This window comes from Strix uralensis, chromosome 7, assembly GCF_047716275.1.
Source record: "Strix uralensis isolate ZFMK-TIS-50842 chromosome 7, bStrUra1, whole genome shotgun sequence".
NCBI lineage: Eukaryota > Metazoa > Chordata > Aves > Strigiformes > Strigidae > Strix > Strix uralensis.
The window spans coordinates 18,113,475-18,132,718 of NC_133978.1; the positions used below are offsets into that span (position 1 = coordinate 18,113,475).

Sequence of the window (19,244 nt, forward strand, 5' to 3'; positions counted from 1 at the left end):
CATGAGGACATTTCTCTGAAGAGTTCCACCGTCGGAGCCCATTACCAGTTCGCACAACATCTGGGTGTGTTTTAAAACGAAGTCTGCAGTGAAGGCGACAGAACCCCCAGGTGCTGCTTTTGTGACTTTACACCCCGCTACAGAGTGCGGCACTGGAGAGGAAGGCGCTCATGTCCCGCGGGATGCCCATCGTCCCCCCAGCCCAGCCCCGGGCACCTCGAGGCGCGGGTGGCGTAAAACCCACCACAACCAACCAACGCGCCGGCGACAATAGGACACGCCGGGCCGGCAGCCCCGACGCCCCGCCCCGCCCCGCCCGAGACCGGCCCGGGCCGCAGCGCGCCGCTCTGCCCCGCACCGCGCCGCCCCCCTCCCGGCTCCGAAATGCCCCTTTTCAGCGTGCCCAAAGAAGTGGCCGTCGGGACGGCGATGCTGGGGGTCGCCTTCGCCACGGGGATGCTCGCAGGTAAGCGGCGCCCCCCCGCACGCACACGGGGAGGGGGTGATCGCTGCACCCTCCCCTTGTCCCCACCGGGGCTGGCCCGGGGACCGCGGCGCCCGGGCAGGTGCCCCCGAGGACGGCGGGGCTGGGCGGCTGTCGGGGGAGCGGGGCTGCCCTGAGGGCCGGGATTTCGCCGAGCTGCGGCGGTAAATAGACTGATGCTATTAGAGCCCAAGCCGCTGCCTGTAATCCCGCTACCGCAGCGTGGGGCCCTGCGGCCGGCGGGGTCGGGGCAAAGGTCCCGGCAAAGGCGAGGGCACGCTCCCTGCCCGACCCCTGCCTGCATGTGTTTGGCCAGGCAGGAAACGTTGCGGTGGGGTCCTGGTTACAGCTTTCTCTTCTGGGAACAATTTCGCTTTCATTCCCCGGGGTCAGAGGAAGAGCGAGCCCACGATCAGGCTGGGGAAGGAGGCTGGTGTTGGGCTTGTAACACAGCCGCTTGCTTACTTACCCTTTGACTTCAAGCAAGTTGCTGAAATAATCTACACCTCAGTGTGATCGTCTGTAAAATAGAGCCACTACCAGAACATAAAATAGAAATTTCGAAATAAAAGCGTACTTTAATAGCAAACAACTATCAGGGATGTGGACTGATTTTTTTTTTTTTTTTTTTTTTTTTGGTTATTTCTTTAAAGTATTTGCCCCATTTGGTAAAAGAAGCATTGGGCATCAAAGCTGAGATCGGTTCTGTATTTAAGTAGACAAGCAGTATCTAATTCAGCTTTCAGTACCTACTTTTTTTGCATAGTGGTTTCATGCTAAACAAGCCATTGAGCAATACCAGATTTCCGCTGGCTAAAGGGCAGGACACTGTCATTAGGAAGACACAGGGCTTGAGAAAATGCATCAGCTGACGGCCCTGAAGACCAGCAGCCTCTATCCATCTGCAAAACAAGGTCCCCTCCTTACACTCGCCCTTTAGGTTCTGATGTGGTTACTTGTCCCATAAGAATATGACAACTTGTAACTTTCACATTGGCCACTGAACAACACAGTACACAAGCCTTTCTCTTTCAGCCTTTACAGACTTGGGCTGGACATCTTAGAGGTTAAAAAGAAGGAGGAAAAAAAAAATTGTAGTCCACTGAGATGTCCAGCTACCCTGCATTTTCCTTTTTCACTGGATTTTTCAGAGCAAAGTATTCTTTAACCTTTAGTAATACTTAAGTGCTTGCTTTATTTAAGCAGGCAATAACTAAAAAAGATAAAAGGTCTTATTCCTTTTTTTTTTTTTTAGGTAAAAAATACCCTTTAGTTTTTGGGACACCCAAATCATCCAAGAGCATTATTGGGAAAAGTAACCCTCTCTGGCAATATATACTGGATCACTCTTTGCGGGAACATCCAATTCTAAAGAAGCTGCGACTGGTCAGTATTATATCCCCCAAGGCAGGTTTTCTGTTGAGTGCTGTTACTGTTCCACTAGGACCTGTTGGTATCGCCCACACCTCGTCCTGAACTGCTGGACTTTTTGTGATATTCCTTCCTCCCTCTTATTTGCATACCCATTAGAATTTATTTTGAACTTTGAAGTCCAGGAGACTCTTCAATATTCAGGGCTACCTAAATAAGTATTTAACAGTATTGTCATATGTTTTAGACATGTCTCTTCATGGCTCCCAAGGCCATGTGTTTGGGCTGCACTTGATTTTGACTTGAACAGATGACTTCTGTTCATTTTAGTTGGCATATCAGGAAACTATAGCTCAGAGAAGTGATGTCCTCCAGCAGAGCTCAGAGCAGACTTCCTGACTCAGGATTGAGTCATTTCAAGTGAGACAAACTACTCCTGTAAAAAAGCAATTAAATGTTAAGTACTGGAGCTGTTGATTGGAATGAGCCCTAGAGGAAGAAAGGAAAGGGGCTGACCGTCCTTTTCCATTCAACTGCCAGGCACAGCTCTGCTTCTCCTGCTGCCCCTCCTGAGTTCCAGGGGCCCTCCCACCCTGGCATGGGCACAGCTCCTCCAGCTCCACTGTGTGACCAGAACCACAACCACGTGGTCTGACCTTCGGCAGCAGACTTTAACCTAGCAGTTCATAAAAACATCCTACATGTCTTGGAGGAGTAAGGGCATAAGCACAAAGGTTATAGTTTAAAAAAAGAAGTGCATCTGTTTATGTAAATTCACAGAAATAAAGGACTTTCACAGTCAAGGTTCCTCTGTGGTTCTTCATCAGTTATAACTATTGCTGAGTTTGCCACAGCCATGGTAACTTTGGGGCATAGTATTGCTTTGAATGATCCGCCACTGCTTATGACACACACCCCACGCTCCTTAGTTACTGTTAAATTCAAACCAATTTCTGGCTCAGATGGAGCACAAAGCCATCTAAAATGAGAAAGGTAGGAGTATCTCTTTTTCCTGGGGTTTCTCTGGGTTTTTTCCCTAGGAAGCTTTGGGTTTTGTTTGTTGTGATATTTTTTTCCTCTTTCTAGATCACTGCTGATCATCCCTGGAGTAAAATGATGGTGTCCTGTGACCAGGCTCAGCTTATGGCAAATTTGGTCAAACTCATTAAAGCCAAGAAAGTTATTGAAATAGGTAAGAGTGTCACTTCATCCTCTCTGTAGCAGAATTAAGCTTCTGGCTGTCCTTCTCCAAATAGAGCCATGTTAACATTAAGATAAGATATCTAAACATGGTAAGGCACTGCAGACCTGGCTTGGCAAACAGGTGGGCAAACTACAGTGTGAAAAGTAGTGTCTGATTTGCACTTACTTGCTACTTTGTCTATCTGTGCATTCAGTCATACTGGCATCAGCATGGATGTCTCATCAACTCTGAGGCCAACTGAAAAAAAGAAGATCAACATGTCACTTGGGTTTCCAGCAGTTGCAGGACAGGGTGTATTCTTTCCTTCCTGTACCAGAAGGAAGTGTTTTGCTGCACAGGCCCTGCATCCAAGCTACTTGCCTTGATGCACCTATGTTAACGGGATGTCCCAAAGCCAGAGCAATGCTGAGCATGGGTTCCCACCATCTTCATTCTTGGCCTGGTTGTTATGATGCCTTGGTATTTTCCTGCTGGTCCAGTCCCTTTGACTCAGGATTTAGCTCCACTTTTAAATGGGGCTAAATGAGGGCATTCCTCAGAGACACAGGACCAGACTCTGCCCTATGTGTACAGGAGACTTTTGGAAAAAGCCAACATTAAGCTTTGCTAAAGGATTGATTTTAAAAAAATAAAGTAGTAAAAATTCCTCCCAACCCGCCATTACATTAAAATAGAGGGGAAACCCTTTTGTGTCCATTAACAAATTGCTATCCTTTGAGGTTTTTATTCCTGAAAGGAGCTCTGTGGTTTGCTATTTATATTTTTTTTCTTTTTTTCCACAATATGGTAAGTGTTGATGACTCTTATGATTTCCCTAGGTGTTTTCACAGGTTATAATACCTTGAATATGGCACTTGTCCTGCCAGATAACGGTAGAGTTATTGCCTGTGATATAAATGAGGACTATGTCAAAATTGGAAAGCCACTGTGGAAGGAGGTAAGCAGCATCTCTTCTGTTACATGTTTGGGACAGCTGCGTTTGCATGTCAAGGGGTTTTGCTATCTTAGATGTGCACATTCACACACAAGCATTGATATAATTAAAGGAGACTGAGACAGTTCAATTTGGAAAGACAAATTTAAGTCTGTCTGGAACCTAGAAATAATAGGAAAAATATCAGAACACCAGTCACTCCCTGAGTGTAACCTACTAACAGGTTATCTCTTGACTGCTTTCATCAGTTCTTTGGGTTTTTTCATTCTAGGCAGGAGTAGAGCATAAAATTGACCTGCGGATTAAGCCAGCAATTCAAACACTTGGTAAGCAACCTAAAATACTTTTTTTTTTCTTCCCTTCCCTAGAAATAGCAGATAGATATAATACTGATGAAATCTAAGACCGAATATGCTTGTGGATGTGATCCCTTTGCTAACAGTGAGACAGCTTCTCTTATATTTAAAAAATAAATAAATTAAAATTCAGAAAACTTCACCACTTCAGAAGTTCACAGTTTTCCTACATGCTACCCGAGAGAAAAAAATGCTTGTCCTGTGTAGTGTGGGCTGTACTAGCCACTCACCTGTTCTGTCCATCACCTTGTTTAATCTGTGAAGTACTACTGTCAGCTGCTTCTGGGAAAGCTGATTAAAACAGATTAATTAGACAAAGCCCAATTTCTCTTACTCATTCTAACAAGTATTTCTTTGTTATAGACAGGAAAATTTTCTGAAAGGGCTGAGGTGGAGACAAAATTCAGAAGCCAACATAAGACTTAGGGTATAACAGTTGAATTGTGACCAGAGGAGTTCAAATTTAGTATTTGCCAAAAGCACGCAAGGCCATTAGAAAGGCAATGACTTTTCTCATTCAAAAGAAGAGAAGATGTGGGGTAGATGAAATATTAATAAATATTCTGAAAATGCAATAACTCTGCTAGGAATGGAGGAGGCGAAAGAAGGTTTCCAGCAAAGGTGTTTGATGGATCCGTAGATCCATCCATAATCTTGCATTACTTCCAAATTCTTCCATCCTTTCTAAAGAGACAAATATTAGCAGTCTGCTAGGATGCACTGTCCTTGAAGTCTGAAGGAGAGCTTTGTCTAGGCAATGCTTAAGACAGAAAGATCCTCTGCTGGCAGAGGATGAGGGCAGGTGAGAGGGGTGGCTGAGAACTTTAGGAAGGCAGCAGTCAGCCCCTCTGCAACTGGTGATTTGAAGTTCTCAGTCAAGAAGTCCATTTAGGAGAACTTAAAACTGAATTCCACTTGCCTTGGCCCAGGGAGGGTCTACTTACAGCTATGATAAAGATCTCTGACAGGGTTTGTTTATAACCTGTATCATGGCACTTGATCATCAAGAGATTAGCATTTAGGACCTGTTCATAAATGTGAGAAAGTCCTAATCCACTTAAAACAATTCTCCTCAGTCAGCTCAAAAAACAGCTGAAGGTGTAGAATGCGTCCAGTTTCAAACTGCTTGACTTGTTTTTACTGCACCTTTCAGCAGTCCCAGCTGTATCCTGCAGGTTTAGAACTACTCCATGAACTTCCAAGTAGGCAGAACTCGGTAACTGAGTGTTTTATGGCGTACATCATGTCTAGATTGGTTTCTGTGGGATAAGCTTTTCTAGTAATTAGTTGTAGAGGAATAGGCTGCCTGGTCAAGGTGCCAAAAAACATTATTTAATGAGAACTTTAACACAAATGGATGACTTCCTCCTACACAGCATTAACCAGGGTGTAACAACTCACTTTGTTGCTCATCTAGATGAACTGTTGGCCAGTGGAGAAGCTGAAACCTTTGACTTTGCTTTCATTGATGCGGATAAAGAAAGCTACAATGAGTACTATGAAAAATGTTTGCGCCTCATAAAGAAAGGGGGAATAATAGCTATTGATAATGTAAGTACTGCAGTTGTAGTGGTAGTAGCACAGGGAGTTACTGCTTTTGCCTCTGGGAAAGGAAAAAAAAAGTCGCAGTGGGATTCTGGTAACATGATTTCTGACCTGCAACTCGGTTGCCAATTGCAACGTTTGTTCCATGTTATACAAAGGAGGCTTTTAAAATTCAACATAAATTCCTAAAGTAAGCTATATGGAACACTAATATAAGCAAGGAATAAAACCCTGTAGAAGTAAGAAGTAATATGTTAAATTTATGTTAGTACATAAACAGCCTGTGATAACAAACTTTTCAAATTTTTTTGTAATTCATTACAGAGAATGCTGTGTATTATTCTGATTTGTCTTGTAGTGCATTTTCTACTATGTACAGTACTTACACAAGATCAAAGGTAGCACTTATAATCATTAACTCCTATTAAGTTATCAATTAATAAGTTTTACTAGAAATAAACAATTATGTTAAACTTCAGGCACCTTCGGGGTTATGGTGGCAGCTGAATAGGGGCTTTTAAAAATACCTATGTTTAATCACATTTTTTTTTTTTATTTTGGCTTCTAATTTGCAGTAGAAGTACAATTAGCCAATTCTGTGGACTCCCAATCCCACTTGCTTGTGAGAGCTCCATATCAGACACCACTAGAAATCTGAAATACACAAATAATATCAATTTCTAGAAAATATGCAGGACCTTTTCCAAAGCTTCCTTTGTGGTCCGAGGAACATATTGGAACAAATGAGATGCATGACATTTCTTTTTTCAATAGGTCCTTTGGAGTGGAAGGGTGCTAAAACCAAGAAAGGATGACTTGGCAACCCAGAGCATTCACCACCTCAATGAGAAGCTTCACAGAGATGCACGAGTCAATATCAGCATGCTCCCAATGGGGGATGGAGTCACATTAGCGTTCAAGTTGTAACTGGAGGAAGCCCAGCAGATGGGAAACAAGCAGCATCAAATCATCAGGAAAAATGCAGGCAAAGCAGTATCAAAGATGGTTATTTAACCTATATCTCCACTGAATAGCATAGCCTGGAAAAGTAGACTTTACGAGCAGCAGGATCCTAAGGGCAGCTAAATTGGGAAGAGACACATATTTTGAGATCTACTATGGCTTCTTATTTTAATTGTAATAAAGCAAGTAAACTTATGTGAAGTTGTCCTTGTAAGACAATGGTTGAAAACAATGTCCCTGTGTAGAATGACTGAGTTTTAAGTGAGTCAATACAACAAAGTCATTTTCTGTCCTAAATGAGGCTACTAAGCAGAATAATCAGTCCTACCATCAAAAGGAAAAGAAGTGGAGTTTACTAATGTTAAAAGCCATAATAGAAAAATTGATTTTTAATCAAATGTACATGACCTCAAGGAGATTGTTAGCCTTCTGAAACTAACAATATTGAAAGTCATGGTAGTCCTCGAAGGGTACTACATAAGAAGCCTCAAATATACACGTGTGGGAAGAAAAAAAGTTGTCTTTAAAAGTATGTCAAACAGTATTTACAGTACAGAGCACTCCCTAAAGCTTTTGTGTGCAAGGGCTGGGTTTCTTTAACCTAGGTAACAGCGTAGGTTCTTACTTTTTTTGAAGTCAGAATGAGGAAGAGCAAATGGGCAAGAAGAAAACCAAGACAATTCCTCCTTCCTCTCTCCCTCCTGCCTGCCTGCCAAAGAAGCAACTTACTAGGTGCTTGTTTCCTAGAAAGTTGCAAGCACAGAGCATTGGTGGCAAGTCTACAGAAGGAAAATGGTGATTGTAAGAGGATGCAATACAGCTGTTAACTGGCTATTCAAATAATTACTGCAAGCAGATTCCCTTCCCTAGGCAGCATGTAACAAAATGATGCATTTTCCCTACCATATTCTCAACTCCCTAGTTAACTTCATTTTCTGTTATCATCCATTTCATCCTGATGCATTCTATAAAATTTTTTGATCAGGAAACAGCAGTTGAAAAAGCTCACCTTAGCTGGGACCAAAGAGACTTAAGGGGGCAGGAGGCATATTCTGTTTGAGCTAGAGAATAAGAATCCAACTAATTACTTCTTTCCATGGTGAATTAAAAGTAATACTAACTAATTTTTAGGGATTTTTATTTTATCCTGAAATTCTTATTAGAAAACCTAATTAAACAAGAAACCAGAACTAGCATTTTACAGACAAAAGCTCCACTGCCTACTGTTTTGGGGGACCGATACACTGGAAGGGTATCATATGTATATTGAGAGAAAAGGTCACTTTAGATTTGCTGATAAGGGGCAGACATTCAGGGCACAGGTCATGCCTGTCTCAGACATGTGATAACATACCGCAGTGGGAGAGCAGTGAAGAAAGGAAGCATCACTGATGGTTTCAGAGTAGGGCTATGAGTGAGATCTCAATTCTATTTGTCACTTCCACTTAAAACCCTGATTCAGCAGAGCATGTCAGGATGTGCTTAAGTACTTTGCTGAATTGAAGACTGGCTGCTGTAAAGTAAAATCCATGCCTGGGAGAAGACCAGGACAAGGTGCATATGGCCCTCAAATGAGATTTTAAATAGGGCATAAAGCTTGCCCAATTTCTCTTGCTGGGTACAGTTTTACCCTCAGAGCTTCAAACCTGTGTGTGCTCAATTTTCTTATCTGTGTGAAAGAAGTAACACATTACCAACGTCTTAATGACTATAATAGCGCTCAGATGGAGTGGCTAAAGGAATATACACAACCATTATACATTTGCATGCAAAGCTTCTGGCCAAGTTCTACATTACAATCTTACTTTTTAAGTAGATAACGAAAAATGGTAAGGGTTACAAACACAAAATAGGATACTTTAACAGCTGGGGCATCCTCTCAAATACTCCTGCTTTCACAGGCTGTAGGCTGATAATCACAAGTCAGCTACAAGCTATTAAGTTTACATACCCTGGCCTAAAAGTACCATGATGGCCTTTCCCAAACACACAGAAGTCACTGGAAGATTGATCACAGACTCTGTAACTGTTTTGCTACTAGTTTCCAGGTTGCAAGAATCCTCCCAGTAAAGTAGAGCCAAAAATGGACAAACACTGTGAGTATTTTTGCAAGACACTGTCAAATAACAGTTTAGCAACATTCAAAAACCAGATACAGTCATAGTTCATTAATTCAAAAACTCTTCCTTGAATGGTGGGAACTGGCAAAGTCCCCATCCCCTATGCTAGAGGAAGACTTATTGAGTGCCTGAGGCTGAAGCTGCGTGCAGCGGGCTAGTATTTTGCCTCTGCCTTGGACTCTGCTCCATTTTAAATATGCAGAGCATAGTGTGAGCATTTAATCAAACCTGTCTCCATCCTGATCACGTAATTACCATTAGAAAGAATAGCAATGTGTCCCTAAACTATAGATTGATGAGCCATCTGTAAGCTGAAACAAAGAGCAGAAGGAAGCTTAATTGAATCAAATATTTAGAATACATTACACTCTATCTTGTAGTTACTCAGAAGCTGGCCTTCTCTTCAGGCTTCTGTCCTGTGCATCTGGAATTCATCACCGCTAACTGCATTTAATCCTTCAACCTTACTATAAAGTGACTGCTGATAATATATAATTATGGTTTAATTCAAGTGGTGAATCAGCTTTGGGGAATTTGTGGGGACAATGGGAATTTAGGCTTTCATTAGGTGGTGAGAGTGGACGATAATGCAGCACAAGTCTTTGTCTCTCTCTAATGGCGAGATCATGTATGGGAGCTTAGGGGTCTGCTCACTCCTCCCAGGTAACACTGCCTGAGCTACCGCTCACACTGTAGAGGCTCAGGATTTTTCACCCTAAAGAGGACCTGACCTGTGGGCACAGCTGTTGCCCAAACCCTACCACCCAGTTCTTCATGCAACACTGGCATCTCTTCCAATTGCAAGGGTTGACCCCCGAGGCCAACACAGGTGACAAATGTACAGTTGGGACTTGCTCAGAAGCAAATGAGGCTGAAGGATAGGGCACTAAAGGAAAAAAAAAAAAAAAAAAAAAAATTCCCTCTAGTGCAGTAACTCCCAGAAGCCACCATGAGAATGAAAGCATATAACCCTAGCTGCTGGTCAGGTATTGGGCCCTGCTCCAAAGATGTCACATTTGAAACGGTGTGGTGTAATATTTGGATGGGTGACGGGGAAAGGAACAGAAGACTGTTTCAGAGCAGACTTTGCATCTCCACTGGTTAATTAAATGAGCAGATGACACTCGCTCAGCAGTGCTGCCATGCTCCCCCTTTGTGCTGGCCCTCTGTGATATACCCAGAGGAAAGATAGCAAGAGCTTAGACTTATCTACAGCATGGAAAACACTCAGGACTCAGACAGGGTGCTCAGAAATCTAGAGAGAGAGCTTCTCCCAGAAAGAAGCAACTCACTGTCCGAGGGTAGACACAGGGGTTCTTCAATGCTCAAGGCTCACTTACGCATTTTCAACACTGCAGCTTTTGATCCCACTGGGTCATGCGGGGGATGAAGCAGGGAGCATCATCAGTTTCTTACGTTGCTGCAGGCCTAAAGGAAAACTGGGTTGTCGGGTGTAGCGTAACTTAGAGGCATTTGTTTGAACCTCTGACACTGCCATCCCTCCTCCTTTTAACAAACTCATGAACTGTTTTTAATCTGTTTGAATTTAGCCACATTACACACAGACAGCATTTTCTGTGAATTGCTGCTCATGGAAGACAATTAGCAAGCTTTTTGTGATAAAGCCTTTAGGATACAGGGAAAGGAACATGAATATAAACCTCACCTAAATGCCCACCCCTCTGAAGCATGAACAGCTCCCCACATGCCCCAGAAACCCTGCAGCTCAGACCTGAGGCCGATGCCATGTCTCAGGCACTGCAATCTTGATGATATTCAGGTGGCAACAGCAGCAAGTGACATAACTTGCAGATGGCTCCTTTTTGATGATGCAGTAGCCCACTTAGCTGCATCCCTGCTGGTGTTCTCTTAGCACTTGAAGAAATCCATCCTAAATGGCCACAACATGGGTAAATAAGCTAAGAGGTCAGTGCTGGTTTAAGAGACTGCTCTCCCTACTAGTCGAGATGAATACAGCTTGATTTTATCTAAACCATCTACTGAAACTGCACAGGCCTCCTCTGTCCCTGGTACCACCCTCACACTACCACAAGGAACACGACCATGTTGAGCAGCTCCATCCATTCCTCCAAACAGGTACGCCAACACATTCAGATAACCTGTGAGCTCCACACACGCAAGAAATCTGGACCCATCTCTGTGTGGTTTGCAGCACAATTGCTTTTACTGCTCATTTCATTTTCACAGGAGCAGCAGCACTATCACGTCCTTTCCAGAGTAAAAATATGGAAAATTGTAAATAAAATGAGAAAGGTCTTTTGGGGCAGGATTTCTGATGAGATCCCAAACAAGAAGTACTGAACAAAGCCAATTCTTCCCTCTTTGCACCTTAAGAGCTGCAAATGAGAGTTTCCTGCAACAGGGAGCACTGAAGTTTCTTCAGAGAAACTTGAAGGTATAAGGTTTTTTGTTTCCTTGCCCATCCCTTGCTCTGCTCTGTGGTCTGCCAAGCCCTGCCCCAGGGCAGCAGCATTTCTCTGCTGCTGCTGCTCGTTGTGCGCAGTGATTTGCACTGGGATGAAAGGCTCTGCGCGGGTATAAAGCATTACCTCTGCATAATTCTAATCACACACAAATTGGTCTCATGCATTTGCAGCTACTCATGGTTTCTAAGTCACCTGTTTTATAATAATAATTTTAAAAGCAATGTTTTGAAAAAGGAAATGAACAAACATAAAACCTGTAAAAGAGGGAAATTAATGTGGGATTTCAGGCAAGTTATTTATCTTCCTTTTAGGCTCAGTGCAATACTGTAGGGATAAGCACATAACTAGCTGCTTTAATATTTACTCCTATTACAGGAAAAGTAAACATTGCTGATAAGTCACTGCTTTCCTGGATTAGATTTCATATTTTAGAGGCTGCCTTAAATTAATGCAGAAGCAAACATTATCTTTTCTTCTTATTCATATATTTCCCTAATGAGTTCCAAGCAAATTGTGCCTACTTATATTTTATGATTTTAAATAATTAAAACATTTTATGTAGGCAACTAAAATTCTCCCCAGAGTTAGCAGAAAGATTATTGATTGAACAGATCTCAAGCTACAAGAAAAAAATATTATTTAGTTTAAAGGCTCATAATTTTATTCCTATTCACCTACTGAAAAACCAAGAGACTGCATTTTCACAGCAGCATGCTGAGTTATGCTGGGGTAGGGACTTCAGTCATGTTGGTGAGCTGAAAGTAGTAACTTCTTGACATCATGAAATTAGATTTGCAGAAGATAGTTAATGAGAGTGTTATTGCTGCTGTCACAAGTAAATGCAATGCCTGACTACTGCACACACACATGACAACACAGTGTTCATTACCCAGGATAAAGCCTGGCTGTACATTCACAACACCAAGAATCTGAATCAAATCCACAAATGAAAACATCGCAGAAGTCCACTCTCAGGGGAAGACTGGTTCACAGGACACCCAGGCTCTATGTGTCATGTCGCATGGCATGGCCACAGGAGCCCAAAGGAGCCCATAGGGTTATGGCCCTGATGTTACTGGCCTGTAGCGCAACCCCCAGCAACAGAAAGGGGGTTTCTACCAGCATGAAAAAAAAAATAAATAAACCAACCAAACCACAACAACAAAAAAAAAGAGAAAGAAACACATTTTAAAACAGGTGCAGAGAAACCTGTAGAAGGGAAATGAATGCTTGCAAATCTAAAAGGAAATAAAGTCCAGTAAAGCTGGAGGTAAAATTTAGGCTTATTTGTAAGGAACCTCATGCTTGTCCATGATGTCACTTGTATATTTTAATGTGTGTTTTTTTAGGAAGCAAACATTAGGAGTTCACATTTAAAGGTAAACATATAGCTCCTTGGACTAGAAAAACAAAATGGAGAAATTACAAAACTTAGACAAATATATATATATCTAAAATGCTGACTTCTAAGCATTATTGTGTACCATGCAGGTCCTACCTTTTTCCCCTGTAACAGCTAAACTCATACAGGCTGTGGCTCATGACACCCAACGCTTACTTTATTTCTTTATAAGGTACATATTTTTGCATTTGCTTACTACAAGTTGACATTGCTTATGTCCGCTACACGCCAAAACCTGGAAGGCAGGAGGAGCAGTAAGAGCTGTAACCAGCAGAAGAGGAAAGTTCCATCACATGGCGATGGACATTTTTGATTCCAGGCAGAGCTGTGAGGACCATATGGGGACAGGGAGGGGGCAGTGAGACCACACTGCTCTGTGTGGAGGGACCCACATCTGCCTCCACCTCTGGCAAGATCCAGCTCCACAGACAGAGATGAGAAAGGGTCCCTCAGGTGCCTTCCACCCAGATACCAATGTCTCCTCAGCCTCCTGGGCACATCAGCAGGGTATTGGTGTGCCATTTCCACAGCGTCACCTTCAATGTCCTCTAGCCATCTAAATGTCAGCTGCTATAAAATGCTCTCCCAAGACACTTAATCCATCTTTTCAATGTAGAGTAATTAGTGGGGTCGTTCCAAAGCAGAAAGCCAGTTAATTGTGCAACTACTGTGCTGTCATGTATTATATCAAAGAGATTAATACAACCTGAAAGAAATTGCAGGGCCCTCCTTGGTTTCCTTCGAACAGCATAGATTATATTCCAGTGAACCTCAAAGACATTCCCAGTACAGAGGAGCATTAATTCACTATCAAAGTGCAATTGCAAATTACAAATACTCACTAGGTCAACCTCCTGACAAAACAGTTCCTTTACAAAAAGCTGGTTTTTCTCTGCAGATGTGTAGAGCCAGCTTCTACATCACCTCTGGGTCTTCCCATGGCTGTTGCAGGTTTTAGGGGAACAGTCATTTCCTGGGAACTATTCCCACCAACAGGCAACAGTCCTTCTCCTCAGCTTGGGAGGACCATCAAGATGGAACCAGTGAGATGTCCTGCTAAGAGCCTGGGCCACAGTACCAAAACTGAGCTCCCTTGGTCCCCATTAAGGACTGCTGTGTGGGGTTGGACCTATCCTCACAATCCAAGACTGATCAAAGTTATCACTGAAGACTAACTTGAAAGAAGTAAAAGTGTAGACACATTTAATCAACACCCAGAGATCTGGGGTCCCAAAATTTGTTCTGGTGTTAAAGAAAGGATCCCAGGTACCACCAAGCCTGTCACGCTCCCCTCTCTCTCACAGCTTTGATTATTTTGATGGATGCTACCAAGTTTTCCTTTCTTGATTTTCAACATAGTCACTCACATACCAGATACTGAGTGAAGCCCTTTAGCTCAAGCTTAACTTCAAATGTATATTTAACCTTCCAGACACGGACTATGGTAAACTCTTAATGAAAGCTTCAGACTTGCAGCTAGGGTCTGCCTGTTGACCTTAGGAACCATGTATGGTCACCTCCAGAAACTGTATTAAAGGTACATGATTAAGGCTTCAAAGCTAAGCACTCAGAAGGTTACAAAAGACTAATTAAATTGACACAAGCAATCTTAATTTTGCCATCCCTATTACATATAGGCATTATAATACAGATTTTAGTTTTATGATCAAGCATTTCTGCATTCTACCTCTTATGCGCTCCTTCCTGACCTTATTAGGTCTCACTTTACCTCTTCTGCCTTCAGGCTAATAAAGTGAGAACATATAAACAGGAAAAGAGCTGGCTTTAAGCAGCCTGAGCCAGTAGAGGATTCCTAGGTCTCAGAAGGGCCAAGCAGCCTTGTGCTGTGGTCACATTTCTCCAGCAGAAGAGGTAGCAGAAATTAGGGAACCACTAGCAGAAGTTATAACTGCTTTTTCTATGTTTAATTATCTTTCTGCTTTGTGTTATCTTACTTCATCTCCATAAAAGAAAATTGGACTGTAACAGCTAGAGCAACAGCAAATAATTTCAGCTAACTCCCTGTTTCCTCTAAGGAATCAGAGGCTATCAAGCAGAAGGGAGGAAAAACAGAGGAAAGGCAAGAATAGGTTTTCCTATGCAACAGGAAAGTTATTCTGTGAAGGAAAGTATTAAAAATAAAGCCTTTCTTTTTCAGAAAGTTTACATTTTGAATGCTTCTCCACTTCTCTTTCCTTCTCTCCCCCCTGCTGCTAGCCAGACTGAAGTCTTTGTGCCTGAAACCCTGCCCCTCAGGTACCTGTTTGCTGCTGTGCAGGCAGCTCAGCTCCCATGGCCAAGGCAGGCACATTCCCACTTGCACCAAACACCAACAAGGCTGCGCTCTGCAATGCAGCCAGCATGCAGGGGCCAGGCATGCCCCAACCCCACCAAACTAAGCATGTGTCCTATAGTGACACACCATATTTTTAATTCAAGAAATCCCAGAGAGAAATGCGAGTGCAATCTCATTCCAGGAAGAAGAAACTGAATTAGCCTAACATAAAAGCCTTGCAAGGCAGTGAGCTCATGCTTCCTGCAGAGCACCGCTCTCTGTGCTCGATAGTGAGTGATGCTTTGTTAAACACGGGGGGAACCAAGAGCAACCACCTAACTCCCTGGCACTCCTCTTGGGATGGGGCTGTACTGTGAGTTAGAAGAAGCTGTGCCTCTGGGAGAGGCTGCTATGAATGACTGCAGTGGGACTGCATGGTACACCTCTCTGCTACAGCTTCCCACAAAAGAAAAGGAAATGATAGGAAATGGGACTTTGAGCCAGATCATTTAGACAGCCCACAAGAGGGAGAAATTTTGAAGCAGAAGGTGGGTTAGTTGTGCTGTGCTGGCTTGGCAGGAAGACCTACCAAGACTCCAACATTTACACATGCTCATGAACTCGCCTTATAATGGGCCTGATGAAGTTAAATCAGGTGAGCTTCAGGCTACAGAAGTGGGCTATAAACAATTTCAACAGCATGCTGAATGCATGAAATGGCCTAAATGCACCCTAAATGCAGAGAGCCTTGCTACAAAGCTTTAGGTCTCACCTGAAAGCCTACCAGTCTTGCACCAGGACTGAACGCTGTACCAGATTTCCCAAGGAACTTCAAAAAAGTAAAACAAAAATACAGTGTAAGGAGATCAGCCTTCTGTTACAGAAGCTATAATACAAGCCTACGTCTACAATAAATTGCAATACCCAGAAGAGGTATTTGTGAATTGCAGTTTACTTAAAAACATTTCATAAAATATTGATCCTCGAAACACTGGAGATGCCCATTCACACTCACTGGTGCCATCTCTGCCACTGAAGACTCTGTAGCTGGCAGTATGGAGGGCTACTGCCTCCAACTGCCACATCCATGGGGATATCTGTCAGAGCTGGTCCCATTCAGCTCAACCAATGAACCTTTCAGGTACGACAACGAGCAGCCTGCATCCAAACACTACAGCGAACACCAGTACACCCTCCTCTGCTATGAGCAGGCTTTTGTGCAGGCTAGAGGACACGCATCAAGCACCAACAACAAGGGAGGGAAGAAACCACTCCGTGCCCTGCTCCCCACAGTACATGCTGCCAATTAGAGAAGTGAAAATGGTACCAGGTGACTCATGATCAGTTGTAACCCACCCAATCCATTCAACAAGGTAGCAAGGTAAAGATTTACTATAACTGTAAATTTGGCCTGGGCCCAGCCCCCTGCACCAAGGCAGTTGGCAGTGCACCCACTCCTCCCACCCCCCAGCAGCTGAGGGACTTCAGTGTGCCTGACAAAGAGGTGTTTGCATGCTCTGCTTGCAAAGACCAACAAGGGTCCCCAAAGAAGGGAGCAGGACAAGGTGAGGCACCCTCCAGCAGCAGGCAGTGGGGAGACCAGGGCAGCAGTGCCGGCCACAGGGTTCACTGTCCAGCACCAGTTTTCTGATTTTGTCCAGGAAAGACAAATTTTGTACATTCATGAACAAAATAGCCCAGACAGGGTCGTTCTCTGCTTCCTACTCTCAACTGACACATGCTGCACAACAGCTTTTTAACAGCCCTTCCATGTGAAGGGGATGGTGGTAGAGTTGCTCCTCACAGCAGTGCTGACCACCCTGTAAATGCTTCTGGTCAGAGGCTGCTGCCCCACGGCACTGGCAGCTCAAGCAGCCAGAAGGGTTCACATGCTTCACCACAGCATCCCCAAGGGACAGGCCCTGAGCAGACTTGCTGGCCTCTCTTCTCTGTCCCCATGCTCCAATTGCTTGACTGGGACTTAAATTAATTGAAAGATGAAGGAAGAGTTTGTGAGCTACCCACATTGTGGCAGTGCAAGGTCCCTGGGCTGCAGCCCACAGTGCTGGCATGCCACGTGGCCACCAGTCCAGCCCTTCCGCGGTGCCTGGTACCTGGGAAGATCACAACGTGGGGATCAAGACACAGGAAGATCATGAGTCTGGCAACATTCTGAATCCTTTGCCTTCTGGTTTGTGGCAGCTAGTGTGCCCTGTCCTCCTGTCAGCAAGTGCTTCTCAAAGGTAAGGGTGGCCAGAACATCTCTGGAAATCAAGGGATCTCTGCCATTTGGAGGCTTCTAGAAAAGTGTTGTCAAGCCAGAAGCAGAGCAGCAGTCGGAAGGATAGCCTGCTTTGTTAATTAATTTTTGCACCCAGGAATGAGCTGCCAACAGTCCAATGTAGAGAACGGGACCAGCTGCTCCTTCAGAAGCGGACGGACGCTGCCGGGTCCCTCAGACTCAAGGCTTGGAGAACATCCGAGTGCCAGCGTACGGAGTGGTTTTCCTCCTCTAGTTTATTTCTTTAGCTCAGAATCAGGGGTAGGCTCCTGCAATTCCTATTTTCCCGCGGCCTTCTCTCGGCCGGGGAGCTGAGGGGAGGGCCGCGCCAAGCGCCCCAGGAAGCCGCTCGCGCCGCGCCCGTGGCGGCGGCCCCTCGCAGAGGGAGGCGAGGACACCAGCGGCCACCAGATGGCGCCCTCAGCCCGCGGCCGGGCGGCGCGGGGCGGGGCGGGGCCCCCCGGCGGGCGGGATCCGTCCCCTCTGGGGGACGCTCCCCCCTTCCAGCCCGGCCCTGGCAGCTGCCCGGCGGGGTCACCAGGAGTCAGATACGATAACGCTCTCAGCAGCTGCAAGGCAAGAAGTCTCGGTCACATCTACGCAGAGAAAAGTACCCCTCCTCCCCCCACCCCTTACCCGCACAACAGCCAAGCCCTCAACACAAAATATCAAAACTTACCCTTTCTTAAATAGTTATGTGTGCCTAATATTCAGTTGTGTTTTTAGTAATGCCACCATGGATCAGTAAAACATCGCAGGACAAATCTCACTGGTTCCTTGTGAGCTGCTTCCTCAGCTCTCCCACCTGTGCTGGGCCCAGCTTCAGGCTGAGCATTGTAACCCTGACTCACACTAGCACACCCAAACCTACTCCATGGAGCTCACCAAGATTAGTGAGGTTTTCATAATAGCCATTTAGTATTTTAATGCTCATAGGAGCACAAGCAAAGTAAACTGAAAAGGTTCCAAGTTGTTAACAATGCAAAATCATTAAACAGAGTCATTACTTTACCATTAGGATCTTCCCCCATGGATCCAGGACAAAGAACATCCCAATGAAAACACCCACAAACCCTTGAAAGATTTCCAATGTGTGCGCTACTGTTAACCAGCAGTAATCATACTGCAAGTATTGCCGTGGTATTGGTTTCAGCAGAAAATTCTCATTTAAAAACACATGCTGTAGGAAAGGTCAAATGTTTGGAGCTGAAACAAAATCTGACTGCTTGCCATCTTTAAAGGTCTGTCAGCACTTTTCCCAACACCAGTAGATAAATGAGTGTAGATATGAACCAAATCCTAGTGTGTAACACCACATATTTTGCCTAATAGCATTTTTATAAGTTTTAATTGCATATTATTTTTCAGAAATCACTGTGCAAAAAGAGGTTTGCCTCTTTTTACATGAGCATCAGTGTCAAACTCACAGCTAAAGCAGATGCTGTACATTAGGCTTACAAAAATTGTTTATTGCTTTCCATTTGACCCAGCAGCACGTAGAAAGACGGACACAACGGGCAACTAAAAGGCACGCCCAGGAACAACCATGAGAAGGGAAACCACTAAAATACAATGAATTCACACTACAATAATTGACATAATCCGTGTTTTAATTTCTATTCCAGATCAAGAACAAATATTCCACTGCAAAGGGAGGCTGACAAACACAATAAAATCGCTTGCAACATATTCCTTTCATACCATATAACAACACAACCAGCTTTTTCTTTGGGTTGTCCTTCCTGCCAGTTCACAGGAAGCATTTGTACCTGCCATTAAGACACTGCTGCCACAGGTGCAACCCAGTATTTGTCATCAGTAGTGGCTTACCTTTGCAATGGATTGCTTCTGTCTTTGCTGAC

At 44.1% G+C, this 19,244-nt stretch overlaps 1 protein-coding gene across 1 annotated transcript; it reads left to right on the forward strand.

Moving 5' to 3' along the window:
- The first annotated feature begins 296 nt into the window (after nucleotides 1–296).
- Nucleotides 297–7,052, forward strand: COMTD1 (catechol-O-methyltransferase domain containing 1). The gene is made up of 7 exons (XM_074873994.1): nucleotides 297–466; nucleotides 1,740–1,870; nucleotides 2,942–3,047; nucleotides 3,878–3,996; nucleotides 4,265–4,319; nucleotides 5,767–5,900; nucleotides 6,669–7,052. Exons 1-7 carry the CDS (start codon nucleotides 385–387, stop codon nucleotides 6,819–6,821), a joined length of 780 nt encoding a protein of 259 aa, XP_074730095.1. The 5' UTR covers nucleotides 297–384; the 3' UTR covers nucleotides 6,822–7,052.
- The last annotated feature ends 12,192 nt before the right edge of the window (nucleotides 7,053–19,244 follow it).

Coding starts and splice junctions, on each gene's coding strand:
- COMTD1 (XM_074873994.1), top strand. CDS start 385: ATGCCCCTTTTCAGCGTGCCCAAAGAAGTGGCCGTCGGGACGGCGATG. Junction 467..1,739: donor CGCCACGGGGATGCTCGCAG/GTAAGCGGCGCC, acceptor TTTTTTTTTTAG/GTAAAAAATACCCTTTAGTT. Junction 3,048..3,877: donor CAAGAAAGTTATTGAAATAG/GTAAGAGTGTCA, acceptor TGATTTCCCTAG/GTGTTTTCACAGGTTATAAT.